Here is a 16647-nt window from a genome sequence, read left to right on the forward strand (position 1 = left end):
AAAAATGTTTTCTACAGTAAAAATAGCTAAACACTAGATAGTTTCGAAAGGCTGACTAAAACTTAATTATAGGTGAAAAAAATATATGCTTATTTGCCAATTTCTTCCCAATTTTTATCTCTTTATTCCTAAATTAGTTCCTTTTTTAGAAAGTATAATAAAAAAAAACCAAAATTTTCATATCTTTTAGACTTCTTATAAATGATCCAATAGCAGCCTCAGGTTCTCCTTATCCATCAGGAGTACACCAACAACATTCAGAAAGTGATAATTACATCTATGGAGGAAAGAACATCTTAAAATCTAACCTCATATTAAAGTGATTGCCACATATATTTTGTTTTTACTCAATCTAGTCATTCATCCAATCAAGAAAAAGAAAAATAAATAAAAGTATCGAAAATCCTCTAAATTTGGCGTAAATTATTAGTTTCATCTATGAAGTATTGACAGTCTTAACAATACCCCTCTACTTGACTAACTAAACTTAGATACACCCCTGATCTGCCACATGACATAGCAAGTGGTCTCAAACTCTTGTAGGAGCATGAGACTTTTAATAAAAAGACAAGAGGAGTGTTGAAAATACCTCTAAACTTGACAAGAATTTAAGGGTGTATTTCACTCATGTTGCAAGGTTCGGGGTATATTAAGTTCAGTTAGTCAAATAAAGTGATGTTTTTAAGATTGTCAATAGTTTGAAGATGTAACTATAATTCACACCGAATTTAAAGGTGTTATCAATATTTCTCTCAATTTTTATTTCTTAAAAAAAAAGAATTAAAAGCCCATGCCCAAAATTACAAGTCACCTTCATATCTCCCCCTTAGATAACCAATCTTCAATTTGTGGCCATTGAGTAAAGGTAAGCCAAATCCACATAATTTTGTTACACTTATTTCCCATACACTCCTTACAACTAACTACTACTATAAAGCCTATCTCTTCCCATACTTTTTTTCATCAACAAATTTTTGAAATTTTTAAGGCAAATCAAGAAAGCTTTTTTCATCAATTTTAGTCATCAAGAATGGCTGCCTCAGTGTCAACCATTGGAGCTGCCAGCAAAGCACCAGTATGTGTTTTTTTTTCCTCATCAAACTCTCCTAAACATGTCAATTTGTTTACTGAATTATCATGTCTTTTAGTTCTATATAGTTCAATATTCTAGTATCTTATCTTGAAATAAATCTATCTAACTGTTAGTAGCCACATATAAATTTTACATCTTTAGTTATGTATGATTAAAGAAGAATTTAGGGGTGAAAATAGTAGCTATTAATCATGTTAACAATTTTGGGTAGTAAATAGAATTTAGGCTTTTTTTGTGGGTTCTTTGATGGGGATATTGAATTTTTTGGAGAACTGGCCAAAAAAAAAAGAAAAAAATTGATGGATAAATTGGGGGTGTTTAGTCCTAGAAGCCATAGATGGTTCAAGATTTTACTATTTCCTCTGTTTTATTGATATATCACAGTATGGTTAAAAAAGAACGACTTTGGAGATTTATTAATTTCAAACTTTTCATTTTAAGCTTAATAACATGTTCTTTATAAATAACGGTGACAAAATTTGAAGTTAATAGTTCAGAATTCTAGCTTTTTGTAAGCTACTAAGTTCTAAATAAATATTTTGTACATATTAAATGAATTTTGTTAAGATATATACGGTATTTAGACCAAGGTTAGTGGGTTCGACTTCAACCAAACTCGTACCTTGGTCTCTAGCTCCACCCAAACAGTCATAAAGAAGTCTTCTTTTCTGTCTTAAACTTTTGTACGGTAAAAAACTGTCATGAATATGTTTGTTGGATTTTACTAAGGAAACATTGTTGGTGCAGTTGAGTTTGAACAACTCAGTTGCTGGAACTTCAGTTCCAAGCACAGCCTTCTTTGGAAAATCCTTGAAGAAAGTGTATGCAAAAGGTATTTCCAGCCCCAAGGTTTCAAACAGGAACTTGAGGATTGTAGCTCAAGAAATAGACGAATCGAAAGAGATCAAAGAGGACAGATGGAAGGGTCTTTATGATAACGCATCCGATGACCAACAGGACATTGCAAGGGGTAAGGGTATGGTTGACAGTCTTTTCCAGGCTCCTACCGGTACTGGTACTCACCACGCCATTATGAATTCCTACGAATACGTCAGCCAGGCTCTAAAAACGTAACTACATTACTCTATTTGTGGAAAGACAGACACATTGCTTTCTGATTCTTCAAGTTTTGATTGTTAAATGAAAATTTTCACCTGATTTGTGTAGATACCAAATGGACAACAAATTGGACGGTTTCTACATTGCCCCTGCTTTCATGGACAAACTTGTTGTTCACATCACCAAGAACTTCTTGTCATTGCCCAACATCAAGGTCTGTTAAACAAATACTTGTCTTAATATTCGAGCTAACATGAGCCGTCTTCTGTGGTTGAAAAAATAATTGAATTTTGTGTATGTTTCTTATAGGTTCCACTCATCTTGGGTGTATGGGGAGGCAAAGGTCAAGGTAAATCATTCCAATGTGAGCTTGTCTTCAGAAAGATGGGAATCAAGTGAGTATTTCGTATATAAGCACTTGATGATGCTTATCAACTATGTTTAGTTAGTTAAGTCCAACGGGCTCTTACTTACGATGGTTGGTTGGTAAAAACTTGCAGCCCCATTATGATGAGTGCTGGAGAATTGGAAAGTGGAAATGCAGGAGAGCCAGCAAAATTGATTAGGCAAAGGTACAGAGAGGCAGCTGAAATCATCAGGAAAGGAAACATGTGTTGTCTCTTCATCAACGATCTCGATGCAGGAGCTGGTAGAATGGGTGGAACTACCCAATACACCGTCAACAACCAGATGGTGAATGCCACCCTCATGAACATTGCTGACAACCCAACAAATGTCCAGCTCCCCGGTATGTACAACAAGCAAGAGAACTGCAGGGTCCCCATTATTGTCACTGGTAACGACTTCTCCACATTGTATGCTCCTCTTATCCGTGATGGTCGTATGGAGAAGTTCTACTGGGCACCAACTAGGGAGGATAGAATTGGTGTTTGCAAGGGTATTTTCAGAACTGACAACGTGCCTGATGAAGCTGTTGTAAAGATTGTCGATTCCTTCCCTGGACAATCTATTGGTACAAACACTAAAGAATTCAAAATGAAATTTCTCTTTTAAGTCCTTTTGTTGATAATTGATCATCATGTGTATCTGTTTGTTGTAATAACAGATTTCTTCGGTGCTCTGAGGGCACGAGTATATGACGATGAAGTGAGGAAATGGGTTTCAGGAACTGGAATTGAACAAATTGGTGAAAAACTTTTGAACTCTAGAGATGGACCCCCAACTTTTGAGCAACCAAAAATGACCCTTGAGAAGCTCCTTGAGTATGGTAACATGCTTGTTCAAGAGCAAGAGAATGTCAAGAGAGTCCAGTTGGCTGAAACCTATCTTAAAGAGGCAGCTCTCGGAGATGCTAACGCCGATGCCATCAACACTGGAACTTTCTAAGAACCTTCACCAATCTTAAAGTCTAAACAAGAGGTTGGGATTTTATTTTCTCAAATGCTTCAAGTAATAACATTGAAAATCGGTGCACAAAATTTCTAAAAAGTTTTCATTATTGTGTGGATGCAGGGGAAAAAAACGCGACATGTTAATCGTCCTGTTGCTTGAAGTCTCTAATGATTCAACTTCCAGGAGTGATGACGTATTTTATTTCTTCAACTTTTTTGAGGCAATTTGTGAGGGTAGCTATAGAATGTGACTGAACTGTTTAATATTATTATGTAAATCAGTTGTGTTCCACTGTTAAGGGAATACAAACTCCAAATAATCTTTTGTTTTCAGTTTTTGTCATTATATTCTTCTGTAATCAACTTCTTGATTTGGAATTTCAATATATTTGCTTTGTAAATGACTCCCTCTGTGTACTCAAAGGGTTATGATCTGCAAATTAAGTAAAACCAATATCTATGTTGCTCGGACTCAGGTGCGATAACCGGTCTAGAGGTCAGATTCTTCATCAAGTAATAACAATTTCTCCAAACATAACACCAGCATATCATTTCTAACAAGGTAGTGAAGTTATCTGAGAATAATGAACATAAGGTTCTTGGTTCAGGTGACCTATTGAATTGAAATTGACTATGACACTTTGTTTGGATGGTTGATATAATGATGAAAATAAAAAGGTTTGGTTCGTATTTTGCTTTAATAGTATTTAACAAAGGCAAAAATATTTATAACAAAGTCTAAAGTCTACTTGAACAAACAAAAGAACATGTTCTCAAGGAATACCTTCAAATTTTGAGGAAAATTATGATGGGAAGTAGATGATGCTACATTAGGGGTGATAATTGGGCGGGTCATAATGAATCAAGATAATAAACGGGTCAAGATCCAACCAACCCAAATTTGTTTGGGTCAAAACAGATTGGGCGGGTTGAATTTGATTTTGCCTGCCATATGCTACATCTTCAATTAAAAATTTCAATGCAAATGACTTTCCTGCAAGTTTTTTTGTTGGTGTTGTTGTGAGTGGTCTGGTCACTTGTGAAGAATCAAATACTGTACTACCCGTTAGAAAATCCCCTAATAAAATCAAAAGTTGACGATTTGGTTAATTTTGTTGGTTTAACATTGAGTTTGGTAAACCAATTCAGATATTTGTAATACATTCTCTTCTAGTTAATAGAGGATATTTAGATTATCATTTACGATAATTTGAGGGTATGTTTGTTCTTTTCCATTTTATTATTATACAATTATTAGCACTCAGTAATTACCTAAATTATTATATTTCCTTTTCTTCTTCTATTTATTCAGACTTTGGATTTGTGCCCAAACGGATTTGCTACTCATAAGCATATCTCCATTCATAAAAGAAGACGCCTGACAACTTCTTGTTTGTTCATCCAAAGAGAAAGTGCACAAAAATATTTGTATAAAAGGAAAAAAAAGTACTTATTTGATAATGACAAACTAATAGACCTATTTTAGGTAGTATAAAAGATAGAAATAAAATTCTTAGATTCTTCATTCTCCACGATCTTTTCTGTGGTACTACAACACATAATTATATCCCTATTGTTCATATGGAATGAATTGTTAGAATATTTTGTGTAGTTCAAAATAAGTGAATTATTTTTAATTTAAAATAATTATTGAAACTTTTTCATATGTATCCTTTATTTAATTAATGAGGTTTTTAATTACTTTAATTTTCTAGTAGAATAGTTTGAAAATCATGAACAAGATAATAGTGAAAAATACTTTCTATGTTCCTAATTACTTGTCCACTTTTGAATTGACACACCTATTAAGAAGATAATTATTGACATAGTGAGTTTACCATTTTACCCCTATTAATTATGAAGTTGAATTAAAAACTTAAGGTTTTCAAAAAATTCTATTTTTTTCAAAGTAATTAATTGAGAGTATAATAGGTAAAAAAAAAATTGTCCTTTCTTGATTTGTCAAAATTGACAAGTAATTAGGGACAACTAAAAAGGAAAAGTGGACAAGTAATTAGAGACAGAGGGAGTAACATTTAATTTATGTTCTTAAATATTTTTATTAAAGAGTATGTCAAACACCAATGATTCACTTAATATGAATTTGAAGGAATATTTCATTATTATACAACTATTAGAACCTAGTAATCATTAATTAAATTATTCCATTCCCCTTTCTTCTTCTATTTATTCAGATACGTAATTAATTTTGTGCACTTATTATTTGGAGAACCGGATAACCACCAATAGTGATCACTGATTTTTTATAGTAATGCACACAATGTATGAGGCAACTAACATATTGATATTATTATGAAATAAGTGATAGAAAATAAATATGAGTGTCCAAAATATTGACGATTCCTTCCTTTTTTTTCCATATTATATTGGACTTAGCTACTTATCAGAGTAAGGAAAAAATTGATTGAAAATCATCTTTGGAGTGAATTAACATTAGATTATTTGCAAGCCTAAATTAAAAGACAATACTTACTAATACTAGTTTATTCCAAAAGGAAAAGATATAATTAATTACCACAATCTTGACCCAATAATACCTACATACTCTTTAATGGAAAAGAAATAAATGAAAATATTGTATCCTAATTATAAAAACCACTGATATTATAACTCAGAAAATATATGTACCATTGAACATGAATTCTATGAAAACATTAATAGTTATTTTCTTTATCTCTCTCTTGCTTATAACTCTTTCATCCGGAGATTTGATAGAAGATGTTTGTCGAACGTCTAATAACTTCAAACTATGCAATGAATCTCTTAGAGCGGTCCCTAAGAGTTCTTATGCAGATAAAAAAGNTCTATAACCAACATAAGTAGGACTTTTATAAGGTCCCCAAACATCCAAATGGATCAAATAAAAAACAGAACAAGTTCTTGACATGCTTGAAGGAAAATGATGTCTAGTTTGTTTGGCAAGAGGGCAAACTGGACAATTATTACAATCGTTTACATCTGCAGCATTTTTAAGCAAAGATAAGTGTTTCAGCACCTTCATAGAAGGATGACCTAGTCTACTGTGCCATTTGAAGCCTTCTGAATTCATAACCACATTGCTCACCAATACATGTTGTTCATTATGTGTGACCTTCTCTGGAAAAGGACTGGGAAGATAGTAGAGACCATTCCTCTCTTTACCAATCCCCTTCACCCTTCCATTTGAGAGGTCCTGAAAAACACAAAACTCAGGGAAGAAGTTCACATAACAGTTTAGCTGGGACACTGATAGTAAATCAAATTTAAAATCAGGAACAACTAATACATTTGTCAAAGTGTCACCAGTTGATACTTTACAATTACCAATTTGAGTGACTGGAATTGTCTGTCCATTAGGTAGATGAACCTGTCTACCTAAGGTTTTTACTGAAATAGAAGCGTCATCTAGCTTGCTAATTTTAGGGGTCATATGACAAGTTGCTCTCGAATCAATTATCCACTCTTCATTAGTATGTGGCATTGCAACACTACTCTTACTTTTGGTGTTATGTACTGATAAAACAGTAATAGAAGTACCTGCAGTGTTTGCCATAAATTCCAATGAGTCCTCCTTGTTTATCATCTGCAGGATTTTGTTGTATTGATTGGGAGTAAAAGTAGGTTGTGCTGTAAATTGGTTTGCAGCCTGCTCTAAGTTCCCAGAGTTGTTGTTTGGTCCCTACACAGATTCAAATTCATCTCTACTCTGACTGTTAACATATGCATGATTTGCTTTCCCTGTATTAGGCACATCTGGACCAGGCCCAAACTTCTTTTTGAACTTCCAATCAACTGGGTATCCAATCAGTCGAAAACATATGTCCTTTGTATGACCATGCAACTTGCAGTAATCACACACCAAATGCCAATTCTTCTTCTGTTTATAGTTGCTACCATTTCCAGTATTACCATAGTTTCCTTGCCCAGTGTACATTGCCATAGGATCATAAGAACTACAAACATTCTTTCCCTTATTAGATTGCATCACAGAATCATTCCTTTTTTCAGCATATAATGCCATTGATTCATGGACGTCTCCACCAATTCTAGTTCCAGCAGTCATACTCTGACTCTCATCAGAAGTTATCATAGCATATGCTTTATTCACATTTGGAAGGGGATTCATCATTAATATTTGACTTCGTGCATGACTATACATCTCATTTAATCCCATTAAGAAAGCAAATAGTCGCAGAAATTGCAAATGATCAACATACACCCTCGATTTACCACAATTACAAGTAGGAGGAGGCACTAACGCATCAAATTCATCCCATAAAAGTCGCAATTTAGTGAAGTAACCTGAGACTGTTAGATTACCTTGATGGAGTGTACAAATATCTCGATGAAGGTGATAACTCCTAGATCCATCGACCTTGTTGAATCGCTCATTCAGATCTGCCCAAACCATGGCTGCATCTGATGCATACACAATTCCACTCAACAATTCCTTGGACACTGTATTCATAATCCAAGCCAAAACGAAGGCATTGCACTTCTCCCATTGTTCCTCTAATTCAGGTTTATAATCAGATTTGCGACACGATCCAAGTACAAAACCTAATTTGCTCTTTGCACGCAGATTGATCATCAATGATCTGCTCCATAACGAGTAGTTTTCAGTTCTTGTGAGTTGAACTGAAGTCAATACACTACCTGGAGTATCTGATGGGTGCAAATACAAAGGATGATTGCGATTCTTCTCAATTCCTTCAAGAGTATCGGTTGAAACCCCTGAATTTTCAGCTGGAGCATCTCCTTCTAATGTTGATACCATTATCTTCAAGCTCGATCAATGGCAGAGAGACAATCTTCAGTTTGAGAAAGAAAATAAAATTGTGAATCTGATCTTTGTAGATTCACAGCTCTGATACCATGTTCGTATTTAGAGAAAGAATCAATTTGGGAAATTTGCTATTCAATCTGTATTGATTTCTTGAATTAGGAAAGGCACAATGTAATATATACATGCTAATAGCGTAGTTCTAACTAACTAAAACTGCACACTAATTGATGTAACTAACTTCTGGTTATAACTAACTAATTGAAGTTAAAAGAATATTGCCAGCCAGCTCATAATTAAGTAGTAAATTGCCAGCTCATAATTAAGTAGTAACTAACTAAACTAATTTCCAATAGGGTCATAATGGATCAAGATAATAAACGGGTCAAGATCCAACCAACCGAAATTTATTTGGATCAAAACGGGTTGGGCGGATTGGATTTCATTTTGTCACCCCTACGCTACATCATCAATTAAAAATTTCAATGCAAATGACTTTGCTGCGAAGTTTTTTGTTGGTGTTGTTGTGAGTGGTCTGGTCACTTGTGAAGAATCATTTAATGTACTACCCGTTAGAAAATCCCCAAATAAAATTAAAAGTTGACGAGTTGGTTAATTTTGTTGGCTTAACATTGAATTTGGTAAACCAATTCAGATATTTGTAATACATTCTCTTCTAGTTAATAGAAGATATTTAGATAAATAATTCCGTAATTTGAGGGTATGTTTGTTCTTTTTCATTTTATTATTATACAATTATTAGCACTCAGTAATTACCTAAATTATTATATTTCCTTTTCTTCTTCTATTTGTTCATACTATCAATACCAAAGCATGATCAACTCAAAAAATATCAGTCATTAATTTTGTGTACTTTTTTCATATTAATGCACACAATGTATGACATAAATAACATATTAGAATTAAGTAGTAATAAATAAGACACCTTTTTTGGCGATTCCTTTTTTTTTTTTTGCGATTCATATTAAATAAATATGAGTGCTTAAATTATTGGCGAATCCCTTTTTTATTCCTTTCAGAAAACATAATTGATAACTTGCACTTCCTTTTTCATATTATACTGGACTTATTTACTTGTGAGGTTAAGGAAAAAATTGATTGAAAATCATACTTGAAGTGAATTAATATTAGATTATTTGCATGAATAAATTAAAAGACAGTATTTACTAATACTAGTTTATTTCAAAAAGTAAAACACATACAGTAAAACCTCTATAAATAAATACTCGGTAAATTAATAATCTCTCTAAAATAATATTTTCCTCCGGTTTCGATTTGGGTCAATGGAAAAAATCACCAATTTCGATAAGATAATAAGATAATATATTTTCAGAAGACCCCAATATAATTATATGGTCCCATTAATATCATAAATTAATAATTCTTTAAAAGTACAAATATATCTATGACAATTTAGTGAAATATGATTATATTGTGTTCTATTTTTTCTTAAAATTTAAATCTAGTTGAAGCTCATCTCTAACTTTTCTTATTGCATCCAAGAGCTTCGGTGTTGTCTTTTCGAACTGCACCATAAAAATGTGAGGAGTTCTAGATGCGATAAGTGCTTCCTTACGCGTAACTGGTTCCAAAGGCATAGTATCATCTTCAACTTCATCATCAACATTGCTTTTTCCGATCATATCCATAATTTCTTCTAAGCTCTGGACCTCTGAACATGTATCACTTTCACCCGGATAATCCAACAAGTTATTGACATCCATTTTATTATGGTAACAGAGATCATTAATCATGACCTCAAGTTCATGAATGACGTTTTCACAAGTGGGTTCAGTCAAATCCTCTGAGATTTCATTCCCGAACGAATTTTGCAGTGTCGAAAATAATTTGATATTGTCTCTTGCTGAATATTTGTTGTCCAAGTAGCGATTGCAAAATTGATAGCATCCAAAACATTAATATTTGTTGGATCAGTTTGTCCCACTTCATAGCCTTCTAATATCCTATGATAAAATCGATAATACATCTTGAAAACTCTTATTATCCCAGCATCACAAGATTGAATTTTGGATGTCATGTTAGGTGGCAAGAAAAACAATTCAACATTTTGTAGTCCTTCAATATTTCTATTATGGAGTGGACAATTATCTACCATAAGCAAAATTCGTCTACCATGCATTTTGTGGTCAAATCAACGAATATATTCATCAAAAAGCACACTTGTCATCTATGCTCTTTTGTTTGCACGATAGTGACAATTCAAGATGTTCATGTTGACATTTTGAAGCAACGTGACTTTGCATATTTTCCAATAATCCATAAAGAAATTTTTTCAGATTCAGCTTCATTGCAACAAATAACAATTGTGAGCCTTTCTTTGTCCTACTTTCTTCTTTCAAGTTATTTCGTAGCAAGAGAATGATCAGTAAAATAAACCAGTTTCATCCATATTAAAAACATCATTCATAGAAAATTGATCTATTTTTGTTCTTATGATTTTCAATTTCCTCTCCATGTCTTGTATATCAACTGAACCACTCTCTCCGAAACGACAAAATGACTTGAGACCATGTCTTAGTTTGAATTTTTCAAGCCAACCTAGAGATAATTTGTGCTCAAAATCTTGATGAGGATATAAAAGTTTCATTGCATCTATTGCCTTCTCCAAAATTAACTCTCATGTTATATTCACATGGTTTTGATTTTGGAGAAACCATTCATAAACAGCATTTTCCATGTTTGGGTATTTTGCTGACTTGTATCGCTTGATATTCTTTCCTTTTTCTAAGTCAGTCGATCGAAAGATATTTAGCTGATCGTTTGAGTGTGTTTGATATTGTACCTTGACTAACTTTCAAATGAAAGTTTTCATTAAGCCACGACTGTAAATCTTTTTTAGTGCGTGTGGAATGATCTCTTTTGTACTCACATAATGCTTTACGTATTTGATATATATGTCATTGTTGATTTTGTGACACCTTTTAAATGAGAAGCCATATTTAGATATGGTTTAAAGAATTTCTTGTGTTGCTTATATAATTTTTTTTTCTCACAATCATACATCGAATATTTTTAATAAAAATACAATGAATAATAATTCATTATTAAGAAACAATGAACATTATGTATAATTTTACAATGAATGATTTAACAAAAAAATATATTACAATGAATCATACACATACATTGTACTTTATGCATAATAAATTTAATATTTATGTGAAATTAATAAATGTGATACATAAATTAGTAAGATACAATGATTTTGATGTAATCAAAATTAACCTTCATTAAATCTCAAACCATTCTTTAAATTAATAAATATTAATTTATCGATTAAATAATATCTCTATAAAATAATAAAATTTCATGGTTCCACCTATATTAATTTATAGAGATTTTACTGTAGTTCATATGGAGTGAATTGTTAGAATATTTTGTGTAGTTCAAAATAAGTGAATTACTTTTAATTTAAAATAATTATTGAAACTTTTTCATATGTATCCTTTATTTAATTAATGAGGTTCTTAATTACTTTAATTTTGTAGTAGAATCGTTTGAAAATCATGAAAAAGATAATAGTGAAAAGTAACATTTAATTTATGTTCTTAAATATTTTTCTTAAAGAGTATGTCAAACACCAACTATTCACTTAATATGAATTTGAGGAAATATTTAATTATTATACAACTATTAGCACCTGGTAATCATTAATTCAATTATTCTATTTCCCTTTCTTCTTCTATTTATTCAGATACGTAATTAATTTTGTGCACTTATTATTTGGATTTGGAGAACCGGATAACCACCAATAGTGATCACTGGTTTTTTTAATTCATGCACACAATGTATGACGCAACTAACTTATTGATATTATTATGTAATAAGTGATGAGAAAATAAATATGAATGTCCAAATTATTGACCATTCCTTCTTTTTTTCCATATTATCAGAGTAAGAAAAAAATTGATTGAAAATCATCTTTGGAGTGAATTAATATATATTAGATTATTTGCAAGCCTAATTTAAAAGACAATGCTTACAAATACTAGTTTATTTCAAAAGGAAAAGAGATACTAATTAATTACCACAATCTTGACCCAATAATACCTACATACTCTTTAATGAAAAAGAAATAAATGAAAATATTGTATTCTAGCTATAAAAACCACTGATATTATAACTCAGAAAATATATGTACCATTGAACATGAATTCTATGAAAACATTAATAGTTATTTTCTTTATCTCTCTCTTGCTTATAACTCTTTCATCCGGAGATTTGATAGAAGATGTTTGTCGAACGTCTAATAACTTCAAACTATGCAATGAATCTCTTAGAGCGGTCCCTAAGAGTTCTTCTGCAGATAAAAAAGGTTTGGTACGTATTCTACTTCAACAATCTATAACAATAGCAAAAAATATCTACAATGAGGTCGTACATCGACTAGAGCAAGCAAAAGAACCTGTTCTCAAGGAATGCCTTCACATTTGTAAAGAAAATTATGATGGGGCGATAGAGGATGCTAAATCATCACTTAAAACTTTTGATGCAAATGACTTTTTTGTGGCGAGGACTTCTGCGGGTGCTGTTATGACTGGTCCGGACACTTGTGAAGAATCATTTACCGAACCACCAGTTAGAATTTCCCCAATTAAATCAAAAAGTGAGGATTTTATTAATTTTGTTGATTTAACATTGAGTTTGCTAAATCAATTCTGAAATTTGTAACAAACATTCTCTTTTATTAAGCAGCAAAAAATTAGTAAAGCAAAATCATTACTAAATCTCATTAATAAGATGCTGTCATGACTACATTATTGTTCATGCTAAAGTTTATTTTACGAGTTATATGTCTTCTCATTCTTTATGTTAATTGTATTTTATAGAAAACTTTCTAGGATCGACCCTGACATTTGATTCGACCCTAACATCGATATTCAATTTGGACTTCACCCCGACTCTCGACCCGACATTCGAGTTGGGACCCGATTTTGACACTTAGATCGAAACACGATCCCATTGATCGATTCAAAATCCAACCTCGAGACCTGATATAGGACCTGATCGAGACACCCCAACCTGGATACGACTCATCAATGTGGAATCTGATCCTGACACTCGAATCAGGACCCATCTCGACTTCCAAATTTGGATTCGATCTTGATTTTCGAATCGGGATCCAATCGCACCTGACTCGAGACCTGACTTTCAAACTGGGATTTGAATTAGTTTTTTTTTTTTTTTAAAAAAAGAAAAATTTAAGAAACCAATATTTTTTTTAAAAAAAAAGGGATTTGTTTTTGGGGGTGGGGGTGGGGGTAGGGATGGCAATGGGGCGGGGCGGTTGCGGGGGCAAATCCGCATAAATTCGCGGAGACTTTAATCCTCCCCGCACCGCCCCACATAGACTAATTTACCTTTTCAACCCGCCCCACATTAATCCGCCCCGCATAAGTTCTTTTATTATTATTTTTCACTTTGTTATTTAGCTTTAACATTCGACTATAATTTTTTTTGAATATTCAATTTATAAATTTTAATTATGAAACACAATTAAAAATTTAACATAAGCTACAATTTAACAAAAAGATAAAAAAATAAAATAAAAAATAAAAAAATCAACAGTTACAGAATAAAGTAGAGGCTAGAGTGATTAGGCTAGAACATCAACACTTACACTGTAAAACCGCATCTGCCCCGCCCCACTAAGAATTGGAAAAAAATCTAATTCAACCCGCCCCGCACCCACAATCATGTCCCCCGCCCCGCCCTGCATAGGCCTAAGCCCGCTCCGCTCCACACCCACCCCGCCCAATTGCCATTCCTAGGGGGGTCAGGGGGTTGATTTTGTGGGTAGGGGGTGGGGAGGGGGTCTGGGGTTTGATTTGTGGGTACTGGGTAGGGTGGGGGTAAAAAGAAGCATTGAATTTATTTATTTTAAGAAAAAAAAACAAATTTTAAATATTTTAATTCTTTTAATGGGGGAGGGGCTAGTAAAATTAGAGGTAAGTCATTTTTCCTTAAATTTGAGAAAAATAATTTGATTTGAAATACATTTAAACCAACTAACAATGAAAACATTTTCCCTTTTCATACCAAACACAACTTAATAAGATTATATATTGATTAGAAAAACAAGTTTGTGTAACAAGATATGCATATTAATTACTCTAACAACACTTGATTCTCTATTGTTAGGACATGTTAGGCCAGATAAGATGAAATCATAATTTGAATTTTGAAATAAAGAAAAGAAATCATATAGTATGAAGTTAAAGTTTTGTTTGGACATGTAATTTAGATTTTTAAGTTATATTTTTTGCTCATAAACATAACACCCCTATAAATTGTAAAAACTATTAAAATTGCATTAATTCTATATACAATCTACCAAAGAAGCAAAATTTCATAACAAATGTATAATACACTATCATAAAATTATTTTTAAAAAATTACAATATTTATTGATCAGACTTTAGTTTAATAAAAAGGTAAAATTGAACATGAGTTGTAGTGTACTATATTTATTGAGTCGTTTGTTGGTCAATATCATTGGTAACTATAACATCATGTTCATATTTCGTCAATCTTTCATCTCCTTTGATATTGTCACAAAAAAATATGTCCATATAAAAGTGTGTGTGTTTGTTTTTACAAAATATAAAGGAAAAAAGGTCAAAAATATCTCTTAATTTTCGTTTATTAGTTGACTCGTTAAGTTAAAGTTGATCTTACCTTGTCGTTACCAAACTTATCACTTGTACCCATCTTTTAACGAAAAAAATCCAAATCAGAATAAATTATCTGAAATTTTTAAAAAAAAAACCTTTATGCCCTGATCTAACCCACACCCGACCCAACAAAGAAGTAACTCAAGCAAATATATTCCCCCGTCTCACCTAACTCAACTACTAACCCTACAAATTCAAATCAATCTCCAAGAACTCCAAAAATAAGAAAATTTAATGAAGACGAAAAAAAATTCACTTGCTGCGAAAAAACCAAGAACTATCTGAAATTCGTTTCAAAACCTGCGACTTGAGCCTTGAGGCAACTGAAATTGGAATTGCTTTTGTCCTTTTGTTTTGATTTCTAGTTTATTTCAATCCTTAAATGTGCAAGTGGGTAATCTAAAAAATGAAAAAGAAAAAAATCTACAAGTTACTGTTAGGTGTTTCTTCTTCATCTCTCATTCTGCAAGAAATTGAAGAAACATAAACGCCATGTTTATCGTGAATAATGATGAACCCATTGTTGTAGATGTCTGATTTAGTAATTTCCACCTTATTAACGAAGAGGACCCTTGAGAAATTTCTAAATCGAGATGGATAATCGTGAGACAACGAGTCGTACCATTAACGACAATGGTCGGTTCTAATGAAGATCAATTATGCTAATATCAAAAAAATTGAATCAGCAAGCTGATGAATCCATGAGAATATGTAAATTTTTGTTGTTGCAAATGTATGAAATATTCATGGAGGAAGGAGAAGAAAAAGTCCTCTTTTTTTCCAGGCAGGAAGAAGATGAAGAAATTGATTTTGAGATTTAATTTGTCGTAGGTTTTGTTTTGTTTTGTGGGTTGGGTCGGATTTGGTTAAAAGATAGAGTCAGGTAATTTCAATTGAAATTGGATCATTTTGGTCAATTTGGAGAAACCGTCAAATTAAAAGGTAGATCTATTAAGTTTTATAACGGCAGGAGTAAAAATAACTTTATTTAATGATAAGGATAAAATCAACTAATAAATGAAAGTTGAGAGGTATATTTGATCCTTTTTTCAAATATAAACTTGTGAGTTAATTTTTGTATTTGAAAAATATGAAATTTTCAAATCAAGTTTTTTGGAGAATTTGAAATTTTATCTCATGATTTCAAATCATAAGATGAAATCGCATGTCCAAACATCAATTTTCATCAAATGATTTAAAATTACGAGATGAAATAGCATATCCAAACATCTACTTAAACTCTAGATAAAGAATAAGACATAACTAATTTAACTAGGGTCATATTACCTCCTAAACTAATTTAATATAATAAATACACTATAAATTGTGATGTGGCACAGAGAGTGGAAGGCAATTGATGAGTGAAAAAATTTGACACATGTCATTTTTTAATTGATAACTTTATAATTAGTTACTACATATATTTATTGATAATAAAACTTATATATATTTAATTATTTTCATATATTTCTTTGTAAAATATTTATTTTCATTTATTTCTCACTTTAATTTTTTTTTCTTTCATTAATTTCATATATTTTCCTTTTAATTATTTTTAAAAAATTATGTGTATTTTCTTTTAAAAAATAATTTAAAAGTATCTTTTAATTTAATGTTTTATTGTATTTTCTTCACTTATTTTGA

General features: G+C 31.9%; 1 protein-coding gene and 1 pseudogene across 1 annotated transcript; one reads left to right on the top strand and one right to left on the bottom strand.

The window, feature by feature from the left end:
* The first annotated feature begins 845 nt into the window (after positions 1–845).
* On the top strand, positions 846–3908 carry LOC125850106 (ribulose bisphosphate carboxylase/oxygenase activase, chloroplastic). Its single transcript, XM_049530007.1, has 7 exons — positions 846–1075; positions 1841–2163; positions 2261–2366; positions 2462–2547; positions 2653–3125; positions 3219–3532; positions 3626–3908. Exons 1-6 carry the CDS (start codon positions 1031–1033, stop codon positions 3497–3499), a joined length of 1314 nt encoding a protein of 437 aa, XP_049385964.1. The 5' UTR covers positions 846–1030; the 3' UTR covers positions 3500–3532; positions 3626–3908.
* Positions 3909–9723: 5815 nt separating this feature from the next.
* Positions 9724–15040, bottom strand: LOC125850109 (CENP-B homolog protein 2-like; annotated as a pseudogene).
* Positions 15041–16647: the final 1607 nt, after the last annotated feature.

This window comes from Solanum stenotomum, unplaced genomic scaffold (genome assembly GCF_019186545.1).
Source record: "Solanum stenotomum isolate F172 unplaced genomic scaffold, ASM1918654v1 scaffold13934, whole genome shotgun sequence".
Lineage (NCBI taxonomy): Eukaryota > Viridiplantae > Streptophyta > Magnoliopsida > Solanales > Solanaceae > Solanum > Solanum stenotomum.

Bases quoted from the DNA above. Each gene is read 5' to 3' on its own strand.
- LOC125850106 (XM_049530007.1), top strand. From the start codon at position 1,031: ATGGCTGCCTCAGTGTCAACCATTGGAGCTGCCAGCAAAGCACCA. The intron at 2,548-2,652 runs GTGAGTATTTCG...AAAAACTTGCAG, and splicing joins TTCAGAAAGATGGGAATCAA to CCCCATTATGATGAGTGCTG. The intron at 3,126-3,218 runs GTACAAACACTA...TTGTAATAACAG, and splicing joins CTTCCCTGGACAATCTATTG to ATTTCTTCGGTGCTCTGAGG.